Below are 13,892 nucleotides of genomic sequence, written 5' to 3' on the forward strand. Positions count from 1 at the left end.
ACTTCAATGAGCAAAGGGGACAGTGAAGTATCCATTCACTGACACCATCAGTAGCTCACACTATCTGGGCAATGAACAATCTGGGGTTTGGTTTCTTTAAAGACAATTTCAAATACATGGTTACAGAATCCTTGCATAACATTTAAAGGTAATTTTAAAGCTTTTTAAAAGAATTACTGGCAAGTTAGAATACATTTTTGGTAAGCAGAATGAGGCCCAAAGTATTCTGATGAACTTTTATTAAAAACAGTATTTCTACAGTAGTATAGAATTCTTTAGCAAAGTCAAGCCTCCACCTGTTGCACAGCCTTCTTCTCTAACACCATAAATCTGATCTTTTCTGTTCCTCTAGTGATCAGCACTGCTGGCTGAAAACTGCTCTGCTTATGAACACAAACGCGGTTTTGACCACGAATGCAATTTTGAAGCAGCCAAGACACAGCTTCACCTAAAAGGAAATCACCTTCCCTTCAATGAGACAAACTCTTTTCCAAACCTTTACAGATGGCTATAATCCCATGCACAGTCATTAGATCCAAACTTCTCGGTAAGAGAACCAAAAGTTGCTTAATGACACATTACAAGTTGATTTGTGATGGTCTGCATGCAGTTTGCTTTTTAAGGCTTTTTGGGCTGCTTCCTTTTCCGAACACAATGCGTTCAAGATGCATGATGTCTGGTTCCCAGCTCAGCTTTCATCTGCTAGATGTCATCATGCACTGAAGATTTACGTTCAACTTCAAATCAAATGCAAGTTTCACACTAAGTAAGGATGCCCACAAGCATATTATTCTTTGGAGAACAACTCTCTGGTTCCATAGATATAACTTGGACAGAGTATTTATGTTCTTCTGCAGCCCATGACCGATCCAGATCCACAAGCCCCATGCACTGCTTTCCTAAAATGAGAGCAAGGGAGAGCATGGAAACTCAAAATGTAGAAACATTATCAGAAATGTGCACTTCAACATTCAATGGTAGGAAAACACATCAGTAAGTCATCTATAAAATAAGTTCCAAATCTACTTTTAGGAAAACACATCACTAAGTAATCTATAAAATAAGTTCCAAATCTACTTTAAAAACCATCTTAATCTGTTTTACTTCAAATTGACAGTCATTAATAGTTCCAAATCACATCTGTGACTTGTAACCCTCATTTAACAAAGACCTTCAGGATATTATTAACTCTTTATACATGGGGAAAGGCACAACTCTCTTTAAGTATTCACAAAACTTACAGAAGAATCTATGCTTTAATGAAAAGCCATGGGAAAAAGAAAAATGCCAGTTTACCCCCTTAGCTCTCTGAACTGCCAAACTTCTACTCTGTTTATAACCATAATTGTTTTCCTCCTGTACTTCAATCTAAAATCTGAAAATCCCTGGTCATCGAACATCCACAAAAGCCTAATTACCAAGAAGTGCAATGGATTTGAGACTTATAAACAGAAATACTAAATTGGTAATGCAAAATAACTTTTCTTGAATTTACTTACAGAAAAACCAGGAAGGATAAATCAAGGGGTTTTTTTTCTGCTTAGAAGTTTGGATTATGATACAGCCATGCCAAGATGATAGGACCATTTGACTTTTATTTACTCATTATAATCGATTATTATGTTCAGAAATACAGAACTGACTTGTAAGATTGTATTTTCAGCTTTTTGAAAACCTCTTGCAAGAATGATTTAACACTTCCTTGAAAGGTTTTACCACCAACAGTCATACAGTCTCAAGTACCAAACAGGGCACAATCCTGCTTCAGTCTCAAAACCAATGATCCTACCTCTTTTCTTGTTCCTAACAGAATTGTATAGTTAAATATATTTGTGGTCTGACATGAAGGAAAGAGACAGGAGCCCATGCTGTTTACCATCAGGATACGAGTCTGGCATTCCAAACTACTCTCTGGAACTCTTAACTCTCTGCCCTGAGTATCTACAGAGCTTTAGGCCTGTACAATTGTAAGGCCTGTCAGGCACCCTGGTTAGGTTCCCTGAATATCTACAGAGCTTTGTGCCTATACAATTATAAGGCCTGTCAGGCACCCTGGTTAGGTGCCCATAGAAGTTTTGGGTAAGTAGCACAAACATTCCCCTTGGCACCCTTGTATTTCAGACCAGCTGCTGCACATCACACCTTGTAGAAGTTTTGGGTAGGTAGCACATTCCCCTTGGCACCCTTGTACTTCAGACCAGCTGCTGCACATCACACCTTAATACAGTACTCAGTCCAATCTGTTCTGTTCAGTGAGCCAATGGCCAGAAGTATCTTCTCAGCTGAATTCCTTAGTTATGAAAGAATTTCACTACTTTGAGTTCACCAACATTATGACATTTGGACTCTGTTCTGTTGGTGGCTTGGAATCTGAGAGTAGTGATTTGGTAGGAGACTATTTAGAGATAAAATAATAAGGGAGAGCCCAATAAAGAACTTTCCAACTCAGTCCTGTATGGATTTATACGTTACAGGGGGAAACGACCAGTTTATGTAACCAACCAGAATAGAACTCTGCACATTACTTTTTGTGGCACTATCCACCTGCATTTGTGGTTTCATAGAAAATCACCTTCTGTGGTTGGTTGACCAAAATGGCATATGCACAGTCCTGCCACTGACAATAATGTCATCATTACTCCAAGGGTAAGCAGTAAGCTGCAGCTGGGATTGTCACAACTGAGCACTGGTTCCCCGAAGGCTCTCAGTAAGGATCTGTGAAATCCAAGGAGCAGTTCTGTGCACTCAGGTGGGCTGCAGCAGATTTCACAAAACCATTCCATCATTCAGTTTGCACTCGGGACCCACTGCTGCAGATAGTGGATAAAAGCCACATGTCCAGTGAAAATGGCACACAGAACTTTGTTCATTTAAGAACTGCTGTGTGTAGCAGAACTGGGATCAACTACATATTTTCACTTTGACAGATACTACAGAAATTGGTGATAACTCCTTTGACAAATGTGTTGTTTCACCATAACAACCACAGTCAGAATGCTATATTTTAGCTTACAGGTAATGAAAGAAAAGGATTTGCCACTTCTCTGAAGGTGTAAAAATTCAGTGGTAATTGCTAAAATGTAGTTTACAATACAATTTTAAAATATTCAAAATGTAGCAGAATAAGTAATTTTGCCACCATTTACAAAAGAGAAGTAAAAATCTCCACCTGTTAAGGACTACTATCCACTCAATGAAATAATAGTTTTCTCAATACCTGATCATGCATTGCACAAAAAAACCCCCACATTCTTACCATAAAAAAACTCACTTAAAAATACTGCTAAACAAGATTCTCACAAAAGCAGTTTCAAAACTGGCACAGAACAGGGAAATGGGAACCATCTTCAATGAAAGGGACTAGTATTATATGGAACTTAAAGTAACATTCTTTAGAACAGACAAAGCGATGATGTAGGGGAAGAGAGAGAACAAGATTTATATTTGGGGTTTTTGACAGGGCTAAACACATAAAAGTTACATTTGGGGAAAACCCCCTTGCAATTTCAGACACTGAGAACTGATGACAGTTACAGTCTCTCAAAAAATTTAACAAAAAATTTTGGGTCCTGTTCCAATTTCCAGTCCACACTGTGGGGTGCTGCACTGGGAACTGAATACTGCCCCTTTCTTCTCCAAATACTGTGATGGTAACAAAAGAAGCTGATAAATTTACTGTCAGCTTTATACAGAATCTGTATTTCTTTTTGTGCAGTAATACTTTGAATTCTTCAAATGAAACTTTTTTAAAACCATTATGATTATTTGCTACTACTGTTTTATATACTTTGTGTTTCTTGTAAGCCAGGAATGCAGAGTTATGTCCAGACTTCCTAGCCCCTTCTGTCTTTTCTGACCTGGAAACTAGTTTATAGCTTCCATCAGAACAATAACACCACACAGGACCACGTTATACCCTTTTGCAAGTCAAAGCTTATTCCACACGTGAAGTATTCTGTATTTTGCTGTCCTTTTGAACAAAGCTAGCCCAACCTCTGGAATTCAGTCTTATTGTTTGCAGCTGGCATTAGATGTTTGCCCCTCTGAGACAGTTATCCCCAGTGATTACAAGCAGGACAAAAGGTGCACACTAAAATGGTGCAGACTGAAAAATCACTACTACTGTGCCTGTGCTTTTACTGTAAGATGAACTGGCAATAGCAGGACTTCAGTGAACTTTACCAATATCTCATGATTTTCAGAGAATGGTGGAAACAAAAGAAGATGAAGCAACAAAAATCACTAAAATGCAAACTCTCAATCTCGTACTGATGATTTTGAAAGAAAATAAGAGTTTCCATAGCACAGAACAGAACAGTGAGAGGTGAAATGTGATGAAACTTGAATTTTTCAAGTGTTATGTCAACACAGCAACTTAATGCCCCATTCATAAATGTACTATCTCTTCCTTTATTTATCAAAGTAAAATCATTACTGAGATGGTTTACAAAACAGCTGCAGAAATGCATACCAATTAGCCTGCGTTCAGGTGGAAGCTGAACAGCTGTCTGATCTGCAAATCTGCAAAGGATCATGTGCTCCTACAAAACAAAAGAAAAAAGGAAGATAAAGCAAGAAAAATGTAATTTTTACATTGTTTAAAATGTATCAAAATGTTGAAAAGCATCAAAAATGCTATCACGTTGAAGACTATATTTCTAGAAAATTTATCTGTGTGCAGATCCCTATTTTTAAATTGCAGTATGTGTGTAAGTCAAGTGTTTGTTTCTTGCTAAACTTTGTAATTCTCTGCCACAGTTGAATTGGATGTAATGTGTACAAGAAAACATTCTTCAAAGACATACTGCAGGCTAATGTTGCCTTCAGTAACTGGTGAGCAACACAGCAGCATCTCTGCATCAATAAACAGCCAAGACAAAATTCTTAACAGGTGATTAACTACTACACATTTCTCCCAAGCAGTGATTTTGAACCCCAGAATAATAGTCTTGTGGGTCAAAATTCCTCTGCTCTGTCAAAGGCATTCATGATCAACCCACAAGATCCTGAAGGCAAAAAAACCCTTCATCAAAATGAGCACAATTCACTTTCAAATTATCCCCATTCCACTAAAAGTTTCTGCAGAGGCTTCTACAACAGCTGCTCTTGGTTAATACTAGTCCTGTCACCCAGGCATGTGGTGGAGGGTGCACCTCACTCCCTGCTTAGCTCATTACACAAGGAGGCAGAATCCCATCCCCTTTTGCCTTCAAAATCCCACCTCCTGTGCCAGCGGAATGGTTTCTCAAAGACTGGCCAAGCCAAGTTAGCCAGATGGTGAGAGAAAAAGCCTTGAAGGTGTAGCAATAAAATGAATGCTCTGATGACAGCTGTGCTCTTTGGGACAGCTGCAATATTAAGTACAGCACAGAGTAAATCAGAACCATCTTAGAATTATACAACATTCCTAAGTCTCCTACAATGTCATGGGGAGAAAGCAGAAATAGACAACAACCAAAAGTGCTCTGCTAAGCAAAGCTTCTGGAGCTACAGATCTGAAAAAAAGGATGTGTCTTGCATCAAAAAGAAAATGTCAGAGTGTTTTTTATTCTTGCCTGATATAAAATGATGATTTTAAAGATTTAGTTCTTGTAATAGATGGAGAAAGCAACTTCACCTAAGGACATTTCAGGTTCTTTCAATATTCTGAAGTAAGGATACTTACTCCAGCTTTTATTAGAGGGACATAAACATTCCTAAGTCCTCATTCCACAAAAAAACCTTCATATTACATCATGATGGTAACTCCCCCCACAGTACACTCCATCTAATTCATAAGTTTAATAGACACCTGACCACAAAAAATTTCCCCACACACTATAAAATATAATATTAGCACCACTTGATACTCATATATTACTCATTCAATTAAATTTACATGATCTTGAGGCAAGGATATTTGTTCTCTAGTGCAGCTCATTGACATGTAGGTTTCCAGCTCACAGCTTCGTAAGAAACACAGAAGCAAAATGAGAATGTTTAGGACTTAAACACATTATACCCAGTCAGTTCAGTTCAAATGTGGCTGGTTTTGTAGTACAAAAGAGTTGAAAGTGTTAAACCCAAATATGACTACTGAACCATGGAGGAGGAGGAGAGCCATGGGCAATGTGGCCACTGTTAGGAGAGAAGCAGCAGTGATAGGCAGCTTGGGGAGAAAAAGAGGGATTTAGAGGAGAGGGAGAAGATCCATGTCAGCACACAACTCCTCACCAGCCTTCAGGTGCCCAATGCAACTTGGCTGTTTGCACCATCAAGTTCCCAGCTCCTTGGACTAAACCAGGGCCAAGGTAAGCCTTGTTACTTAACCTGAAAATCTGAACTGACTTCAATGCTTTGGCTTCTTACAGAGGTGACCCAAAAAGTTAAACTAGAGCCTGTTATGACTATACTATTTCCTCATGACGCAGTCATTAAATTGGCACATTCCCTATTGGCAGAAATAAGAAAAGCATTTCTAAAATAATGAAGATAATAATTAAAAAATGCCCAGACTGTGTGTGTGCATAAACAGTTAACTTTCTTACTAGAACACCCACATCTTCAAGTCCTAGAAAATTTTCAAAGCTGTATTTGCAAAGTTACAGTTTTACTTTCCAATTGTCCTACAGGATAGTGTCGTGATAGAGTCTCCAAGTATCATGGTACCAACTAACAGCTATCACAACCTTATTCTTCGCAACTATACATTAATGAATTATAGCATAATGTTCTCATCAAAAACGTTTTGGAAATGCCAGACTTCTTTTTAGATCTCACTAAAGTGAAAGATACGGGAAATTCATTTGAAATGGGAACTAGTGGGGGTGACACAGATAATGTCTGGCCAACACATGGCAACTCTGGCTGCTAGCCAGTAACCTGTAACAATTTATTAATATGAAATACAACAAGGCATACAGCTAGCTGTATAACAAAAGTTATTTATAGCTAGGATTATTTGAGGCACCAACCAGCCTAGACCGTTTGCATAGACTCATGTTATTAAGAGCAGCAATAATTTTTAGCATTGTCTTTGACCCCTGTGCCCTTCTGCAACATAAATAACAAAATGCTGGAACTCCTTCAGTGTTGACAAACCCTGTGATTTAAATCCCCATGGATTAACAGATTAATAAAAAAATTAACTGAGTTTTAATGATATTACACACACTATCCTCATCAAGGCATCCTTGCCTTCATAATTGTCACCACCTCCCTATGTACTGTCAACAGATTTAATTTTAATAATGTTGTAAATAAATGTTTTCTGAACTGAAACCTGAGCTCTTTGTGATTAAGTGTTAGAAACATAAATGTGTTGAGAGGAATGTTATTCAAGGGACAAAATAATGGCGGGTCCAAATCCACTGTGCAACTTTTGTCATCTCAATCTATGAGCATTCATTTCCACGTAAATTAGTCAAGTATAGATAAACCAGACTGTCATGAAGATGAGATTAATCTGTTACCAGATAACTGAATATCCCTTATAAAATGGCTGGTAATTTTCTGAATTTTTTTCAATGCCCTCTTACTTGAGGATTAAAAAGGATAATCTCCACTTTCCTGCCACATACAGCATCCTTGCATTGTTCACTCTCCCAAATTATTAGAAATACCTTCCTTTGCTTCATATTTCTGTTACAAAGAGCTATTCTGCATCTCCAAAATTCATTTCTATATTGTAAACACCAAGACCCTCTCTAGGATTTGTCACGTAAACTTAGTAAAGTTTCCACATAACCTTGCTGCTCTCAAAAGGAAACATTTTCTTTCCATGCCACATTAAGAACCCTAACTTTCAAATTTCTGGTTGCACATCACTAACTCATCTAAATGCACAAGTCACAGCTTAACAGAACAGTACCAGTTGTCTGCTGTCCACCTCTCTGCTCTTGTCCTTTTTCACTCCCCTGTTATCTTCACTCTGTCAGATCTGCACACTTCACTGATTCTCTCTCCCACATTTCTCTCAGACTACCTCCACAGACTCTGGCTCCACAGGGTCAAAATCACACTTGAATATTTGAAAAATAATTTTGAATAACATTTTTAGAACAATAATGTATAAGGTTCTTGCTGATCAGTATAAGCTTTTCTTACTTACTAAGACCAGTCTTCTAGATGCAAATTAGAGGGAGAAATCTAATGTTTATTAGAAAACAACAGTTGTATTTAAGACCTTGATAAATTGGCATCCTGTAATTGTTAATTGATACATGCTGAAGTACCTTAGGAATGGTTCACTTGTATATTGTAATAAAAAAAAAAAGGTTTTTTGTGGACAAACTATTTTGATTTTATTGAAGGAAACAAAACCTTAAAAATGGATGGCAGAAAGAAAGAAACACAGTGATATCTGCACTACTAATGAACATTTCAGATGAAACATGCCCCTCCTTGCAATGAAAAGATAACCACCTATATTTCATTTGATAAGAAGACCCAGTGAAACAGCAGAAATGGCACTTAAGTCTCTCTCCCCCTGCCATTTTACATACCTTGTAGGACAAAATTTCTTTGAACTGATGACTGAAAAAAAATAAATAGACCAATTAACATCAAAAACCAGCAGAGGTGGAAAAACCAAAGCAATCACTACATACTTGAACACATTTTGAACAAAATATCAGTATCTGTATCCTACAGAAAGGCATTAAAAAATACCAAAACCCATTACATTTCCAGCTCACTAGAAAAGGAAAAGTGTACTTGGGGGTGTCTTTTTCTATTTTCTTCCTATTATATCATTCATTTAAATTCTCTCTCTAAATCATTATAAATGCTAACATAGACTTATTGTTGTTTCCTCATTGTTACATAAATATTTTAGATATACTTATTAATACTCTAGACATGCACACATTTTGTTTGCTATGACAAAATTAAGGGGCCTCTACAACAGAACTGAGTACAGAACACAGGCACTATGGAGATATGGGCTGGCTATTACGTTTTATGATCATATAAAATAAGGAAAAAAAGCAAACCCTAAAATGTAGCTCGAGCTAGGGTAGATAATTTTCTACATAGGCTTATGATGTTAGATTCAAAATTTTAGCAAACACAAAACCCTAATTTACATTTTTGCAGCATCTACAGCAACAAAAGTTTTCTAACATAGTGAGCATTTTCAGTCTTCACTGTCAGTTATGTCTAAAAACAAAACTGGTCAAAAGTTAAACATTATCCAATCAATTTTAAAACAAATCAACTGAGAAAAAGAATATCCCTGCTAATTTTAGGAGGCTTAAAATTTTATTGCCTCTTCCTTAGAAGACATATTCGTTTTATTGTGTCAGAAGAGAAAACAAAAAGAGACACACACAAAGAGATGAGGGAATCAAATTGACTGAGAAAACACTGTTAAATGCAAAGTTTATCAAACTGACAAATTCTATTTACTCTCCATGCACTTCTGTGTCAGCACATTTCAATGTTATACAAAAATATGAAAAATATTTAACAAGGATGCATAAGATTTTTTTAGGTTTCTTGATGTCTTTTAAGACTGAATATTTCAGTTTCTTATTTTAGCAAATATATACTTAAGTCAATGATGGAATTCCTAGTAAATCTGATTCATGTTGGTCATACAAAATGCAAAGCTCAGTTTTATGAAAAAACAAACCAACCAAAACTCTCTTCTCCTATCTAGTTCTGACTCAGAAGGCTGTTAGCCTCTTACCTTCTGCCACTCTATGCTTATCTTTTACATTTTATTTGTATCAAGGGCATTAAAATTCTTAAGCATAAAATAGATAAGTATCTCCAACATGGCAGATCTGAAGACAAAATATGTACACAGTCCATTGAAAAAGTATTAAAAATATGAACCAAAATACAGGAGAGCTTGTCTACTTGGGAATAAATCAGAGGAGTTTCACAAGCAATAAACTGTGGTATAAAGCAGACCCATTGCTTCCAGCTGATTGCTTACATCTTTCTCCAACATTAAAATGTCAATTACCTTTCTTACTATAGTTTTTATGAGTTTTCTATTAAGTTTGTGATTTCAAGGTAAAAGGTCTGTATATTACATAGATTCCCACATACTGTATCTACTATGTTGATTGTATAAATCCAGAAAAAAATAACCCACAAATTACCAATCTGTCTCCCTTTCAGGATGGGCTGGCAAAGACAAACAGGAGGAAATAGTCTCATTGTAAGTTACTATGTTGATAAAGTCTTCTGAACTATGAATAGATAAATCCAGAAAAAAATAACCCACAAGTTGCCAATCTGTCTCCCTTTCAGGATGGGCTGGCAAAGACAAACAGGAGGAAATAGTCTCATTGTAAGTATGAACCAACTTGGCCTAGACACTTGTAATGATCTTCAATTGATAAGTTCTCGAATCTTCTAGTATTTTCTTCCCTCATTTAAACTGGTATTTTAAGGTTTATCTTGTTAGCTTTAGTTTACCTTCGTGGATATTTGAACTTGATGGTGTTTTGAATGAAGCCATAACAGCACGGGGAGATGACAAAGGCTGCCTGTGCCCTGATGCAGTGTTCAATCACCATGTCTGTGGCCACACCACAGGCATGCAGAGCCACCTACATGGGTAAAAACAAAATTCAAGGAAACAAGAAAATTCTTTACAGCAACATTCTAAACACAATCCTGCTGCAGCATTTGTTTGGTTGACTGAGTTACTTAAATACACAAGAAAGCTTCTGAAACAACAGCTGTTATGCCAAAGATTTTGTCTGTGATTCCTCAGTTTTTCATTCCTCTCCTTCATATCTATGTTGAGGAAAATTTATGATCTATTCCATTAGGAAGGAAACCATCAACTCTGAAGAGTTTTGGTCACTCACCAAAAGCACTCCAAAGGCAGGTGCACTACACTGTGATATCAAATAAATAAAAAATGATCCAGAAAAACAGTACCAGGAAAACTACTGTGGTGATTAGTCAAAAGGTTCTGTCAAGCAAAAAGGGCTTAGAAATACAAAGAACTACTTCAAAACTGGATTTCAACTTAGCAGTAAGAGAAGCAGCAGATACAGATGAAGGTCACATTTAAAGGACAAAATTAAACGCAAATTTAGACCATTTGGTTGTAAGCTATTGAGTAAAAACTTTCAAAAACAAACATGGGGAATAGGGGGAAGCTTCAAATACAAGTTGCCCTCCTTTTCTTTTTTTTCCCCTCCATATTCTTTTCTTTCTTTTTCTTAGTGATTAGCTCTCAAACTAAAACTAGAATAACACTCGAACACAACTACCTGCAAGCACTTTCATGCATTTAGGTAACACACAGATTGCACCCAAATTCTCCATGCTCTAGGAAAGTTACTTCAGGACTCAAGATATTTCAAGGAAAGGCAATCAGCTGTCTCTTGTCTGTACCTGTGATGCCAAATGGGCCAGGTGAAATGGAGGCATTACTTTCTCTGCCTTCCCCTCTGTACTCAGTGCCTCAAAGAGTAGAACTGGTGCATCCTCATTGCTCTATGTTTTTGTCCTTAGCTTGTCCTTTTGACATTTTTAATTTTATGCAGCAGTGTGGATTTATAAAACCACGTTGTTTTCTTTGGGTTTTGGTCACTGTAAATTTAGGGAAAAGGTTTAAAACTGCACAGCTCAGATTTCAATGTTCAAAGTTGTTTTTCAAGGTACAGCAATTGGAAGATAAAAACTTTGCTCTCAGATATAGATTAAAACAAAGTCTTTTTTGTTTGCTGAGTGCTTGCTGTAAGCTCAGCTGAGCAGACCATTAATCATCAACTGAACTGTAACTGCATATGGATGGTAAGAAATATTCTTGTCTCAAGCACGACACAAAAAAATTAACAAGAAAATAATTTCACAATGTCAGTTTTCTGCCCATATGAATTCAACAAAAAATAAAACTAGTTTAACATCAGAAATAGGTTTTTAATATCATGGCTATCAGATTACCATGCAATGTAATTATTGTTACTTCCTCATCTATCCATGCAGAAAACTAAGATATCTGCTTTGCTTGTTGCATGCTTGAAAAAGGGATCTTAAAACAGCAGCAGATAAAACCAGTTGCTTTGCTGAGCCTATATGAGCTGTTACACCAACTGACTTCTTGTTTTGCGTTTCTCAAAACCTATTTAGTTAAGAGAAACCCCACAAATAAAATGGAAGACAATGCCTTCTCAGGATATACTCTCTCTCTCTCTCTAGAGATATATATATATATATCACTATTTGAAACAAAATAAAATGTGAAGACTGATGCAGATATGCATATATTTGTTTCACAAATCTATACACCTGTAGACACAGGAGAACAAATTGGCCCCTGCAGAGATACAGAGCTAATGCAGTGTGAGACCACTGCCCTGTGTTATTCCTCTGGTGCTGCAACTCCATATTTATTTTTCCACATTTATTTTTCTTACCTGTTTTTGAACTCCTGACAGCTAAAAAAAAAATCTAAATAATGTAGATTTGATGTCAAGTTAACTAAAATGCATATAAATGTATTTTAAATTAATACCAACAGCAGAGATGAAGACTTCTGTCACATTCACTTTTCTATATCTCTTTATATCTCAAGTACTATAACTATTTCCACACGAATTCTTCTGACACATAATTCAAGATTTTCTTTGTCACACAACTTGAAAGACAAAGTATAAGACTTTCTTATTATATAGAAACCACAGATATATTTAATATAGTGTTAGCCTTTAAAATAGATGCCAAAAAATTAAGACAGGAATTCCAATGACCACGAAAGTGGAGACTCATTTAATGGAAACACACATTTCACACAATTCAGTGAGTTATTCATGAGATACTGGTATTTTGAAATAGATCTCCATTTCATCCACTGAGATTTATATGGCAATGTAGCACAGGAAATAAAGCTAGAGAAGTGAAAATTTACACTTGGAAGGACTGGGCTAAAACCATTTATTCTCTCCTTTTTCTCCTGCACTATATTTCTTTTCCTTTATTAAATAAACCAACCAAATATTTTAACAGCACTGTGTACCATAAACTTTCAGCATTAAACATCCTCAGCTGAAACAGGTGCTTAGACAGATGATTTTAAGAACAGTCAGTCTCACATGGAAAGCATGCACTTTGCCACAGAAGTTCATACTCTATTAACAAAACAAAAACTATAAGACAGGAATATTTACAGAGTTATCAAAGACTCTGCCTTATTCTTCACTAGGGCTGCAGAATTCTGGAGAGAACCTAAGACAGGAATATTTACAGAGTTACCAAAGATTCTGCCTTATTCTTCACTAGGGCTGCAGAATTCTGGAGAGAACATTCATCTCATTTACTTTCAGGGTCTATAAGGACATACAGAATATTCTTCTCTCAGACTTTTCAGTTGTTCTAAGAATAATTAACCAGACAGTGAAGTTTTCAAGTGGAAAAGTTGTAATCACTTACCCCGATGTTAAAAGTCCCATTAAAATAGTCCAAATTTGCTTGAATGAACCAAATGTTGTTTAAACCTAGTTCATCACTTCTGTCTTTAGCACGGATCAGAGACAACTCCTTATTTTCTATGAGTACCACCTAGATTTCATACACAGGAGAAAGTAAGGCAAAATAATACTGAGAAATCAAAGTACAACATTACCAAGCAGAAAACTTGGTAGTTTAGCTGAGAAAACGCCTCTATTACTTGTGGCAGAACTTGAGATCTATGAAATGATTAGTTGGAAGACATTTTATACTTCCCAGTATCAATTGGCTTGCAAATATTTTTGTTTTCCTCTAACTTTTGTTATTTCAGAACGAAATGATTAGCTGGAAACCCAATAACAATGGGAGACATTTTATACATGCCAGTATCAATCAGCTTGCAAATATTTTTATTTTCCTCTAACTTTTGTTATTTCAGAAAAGCATGGCACACATTTGGGGCAAATCTAAGTCCTCTACTGAGACAACTGTGA

The 13,892-nt window shown here is 36.4% G+C and overlaps 1 protein-coding gene across 1 annotated transcript in view; it reads right to left on the reverse strand.

Moving 5' to 3' along the window:
* Positions 1–222: 222 nt before the first annotated feature.
* GSTCD (glutathione S-transferase, C-terminal domain containing) overlaps positions 223–13,892 on the reverse strand; it is a 50,958-nt gene continuing 37,288 nt past the window's right edge. The window contains 5 exon segments of the mRNA XM_009076523.1: positions 223–899; positions 4,472–4,541; positions 8,484–8,514; positions 10,411–10,544; positions 13,381–13,509. Of these exon segments, the coding sequence (XP_009074771.1) occupies positions 763–899; positions 4,472–4,541; positions 8,484–8,514; positions 10,411–10,544; positions 13,381–13,509 (501 nt within the window). The 3' untranslated portion in view covers positions 223–762.

Source organism: Acanthisitta chloris, unplaced genomic scaffold, assembly GCF_000695815.1.
Source record: "Acanthisitta chloris isolate BGI_N310 unplaced genomic scaffold, ASM69581v1 scaffold5326, whole genome shotgun sequence".
In the NCBI taxonomy this organism is placed as follows: Eukaryota; Metazoa; Chordata; class Aves; order Passeriformes; family Acanthisittidae; genus Acanthisitta; species Acanthisitta chloris.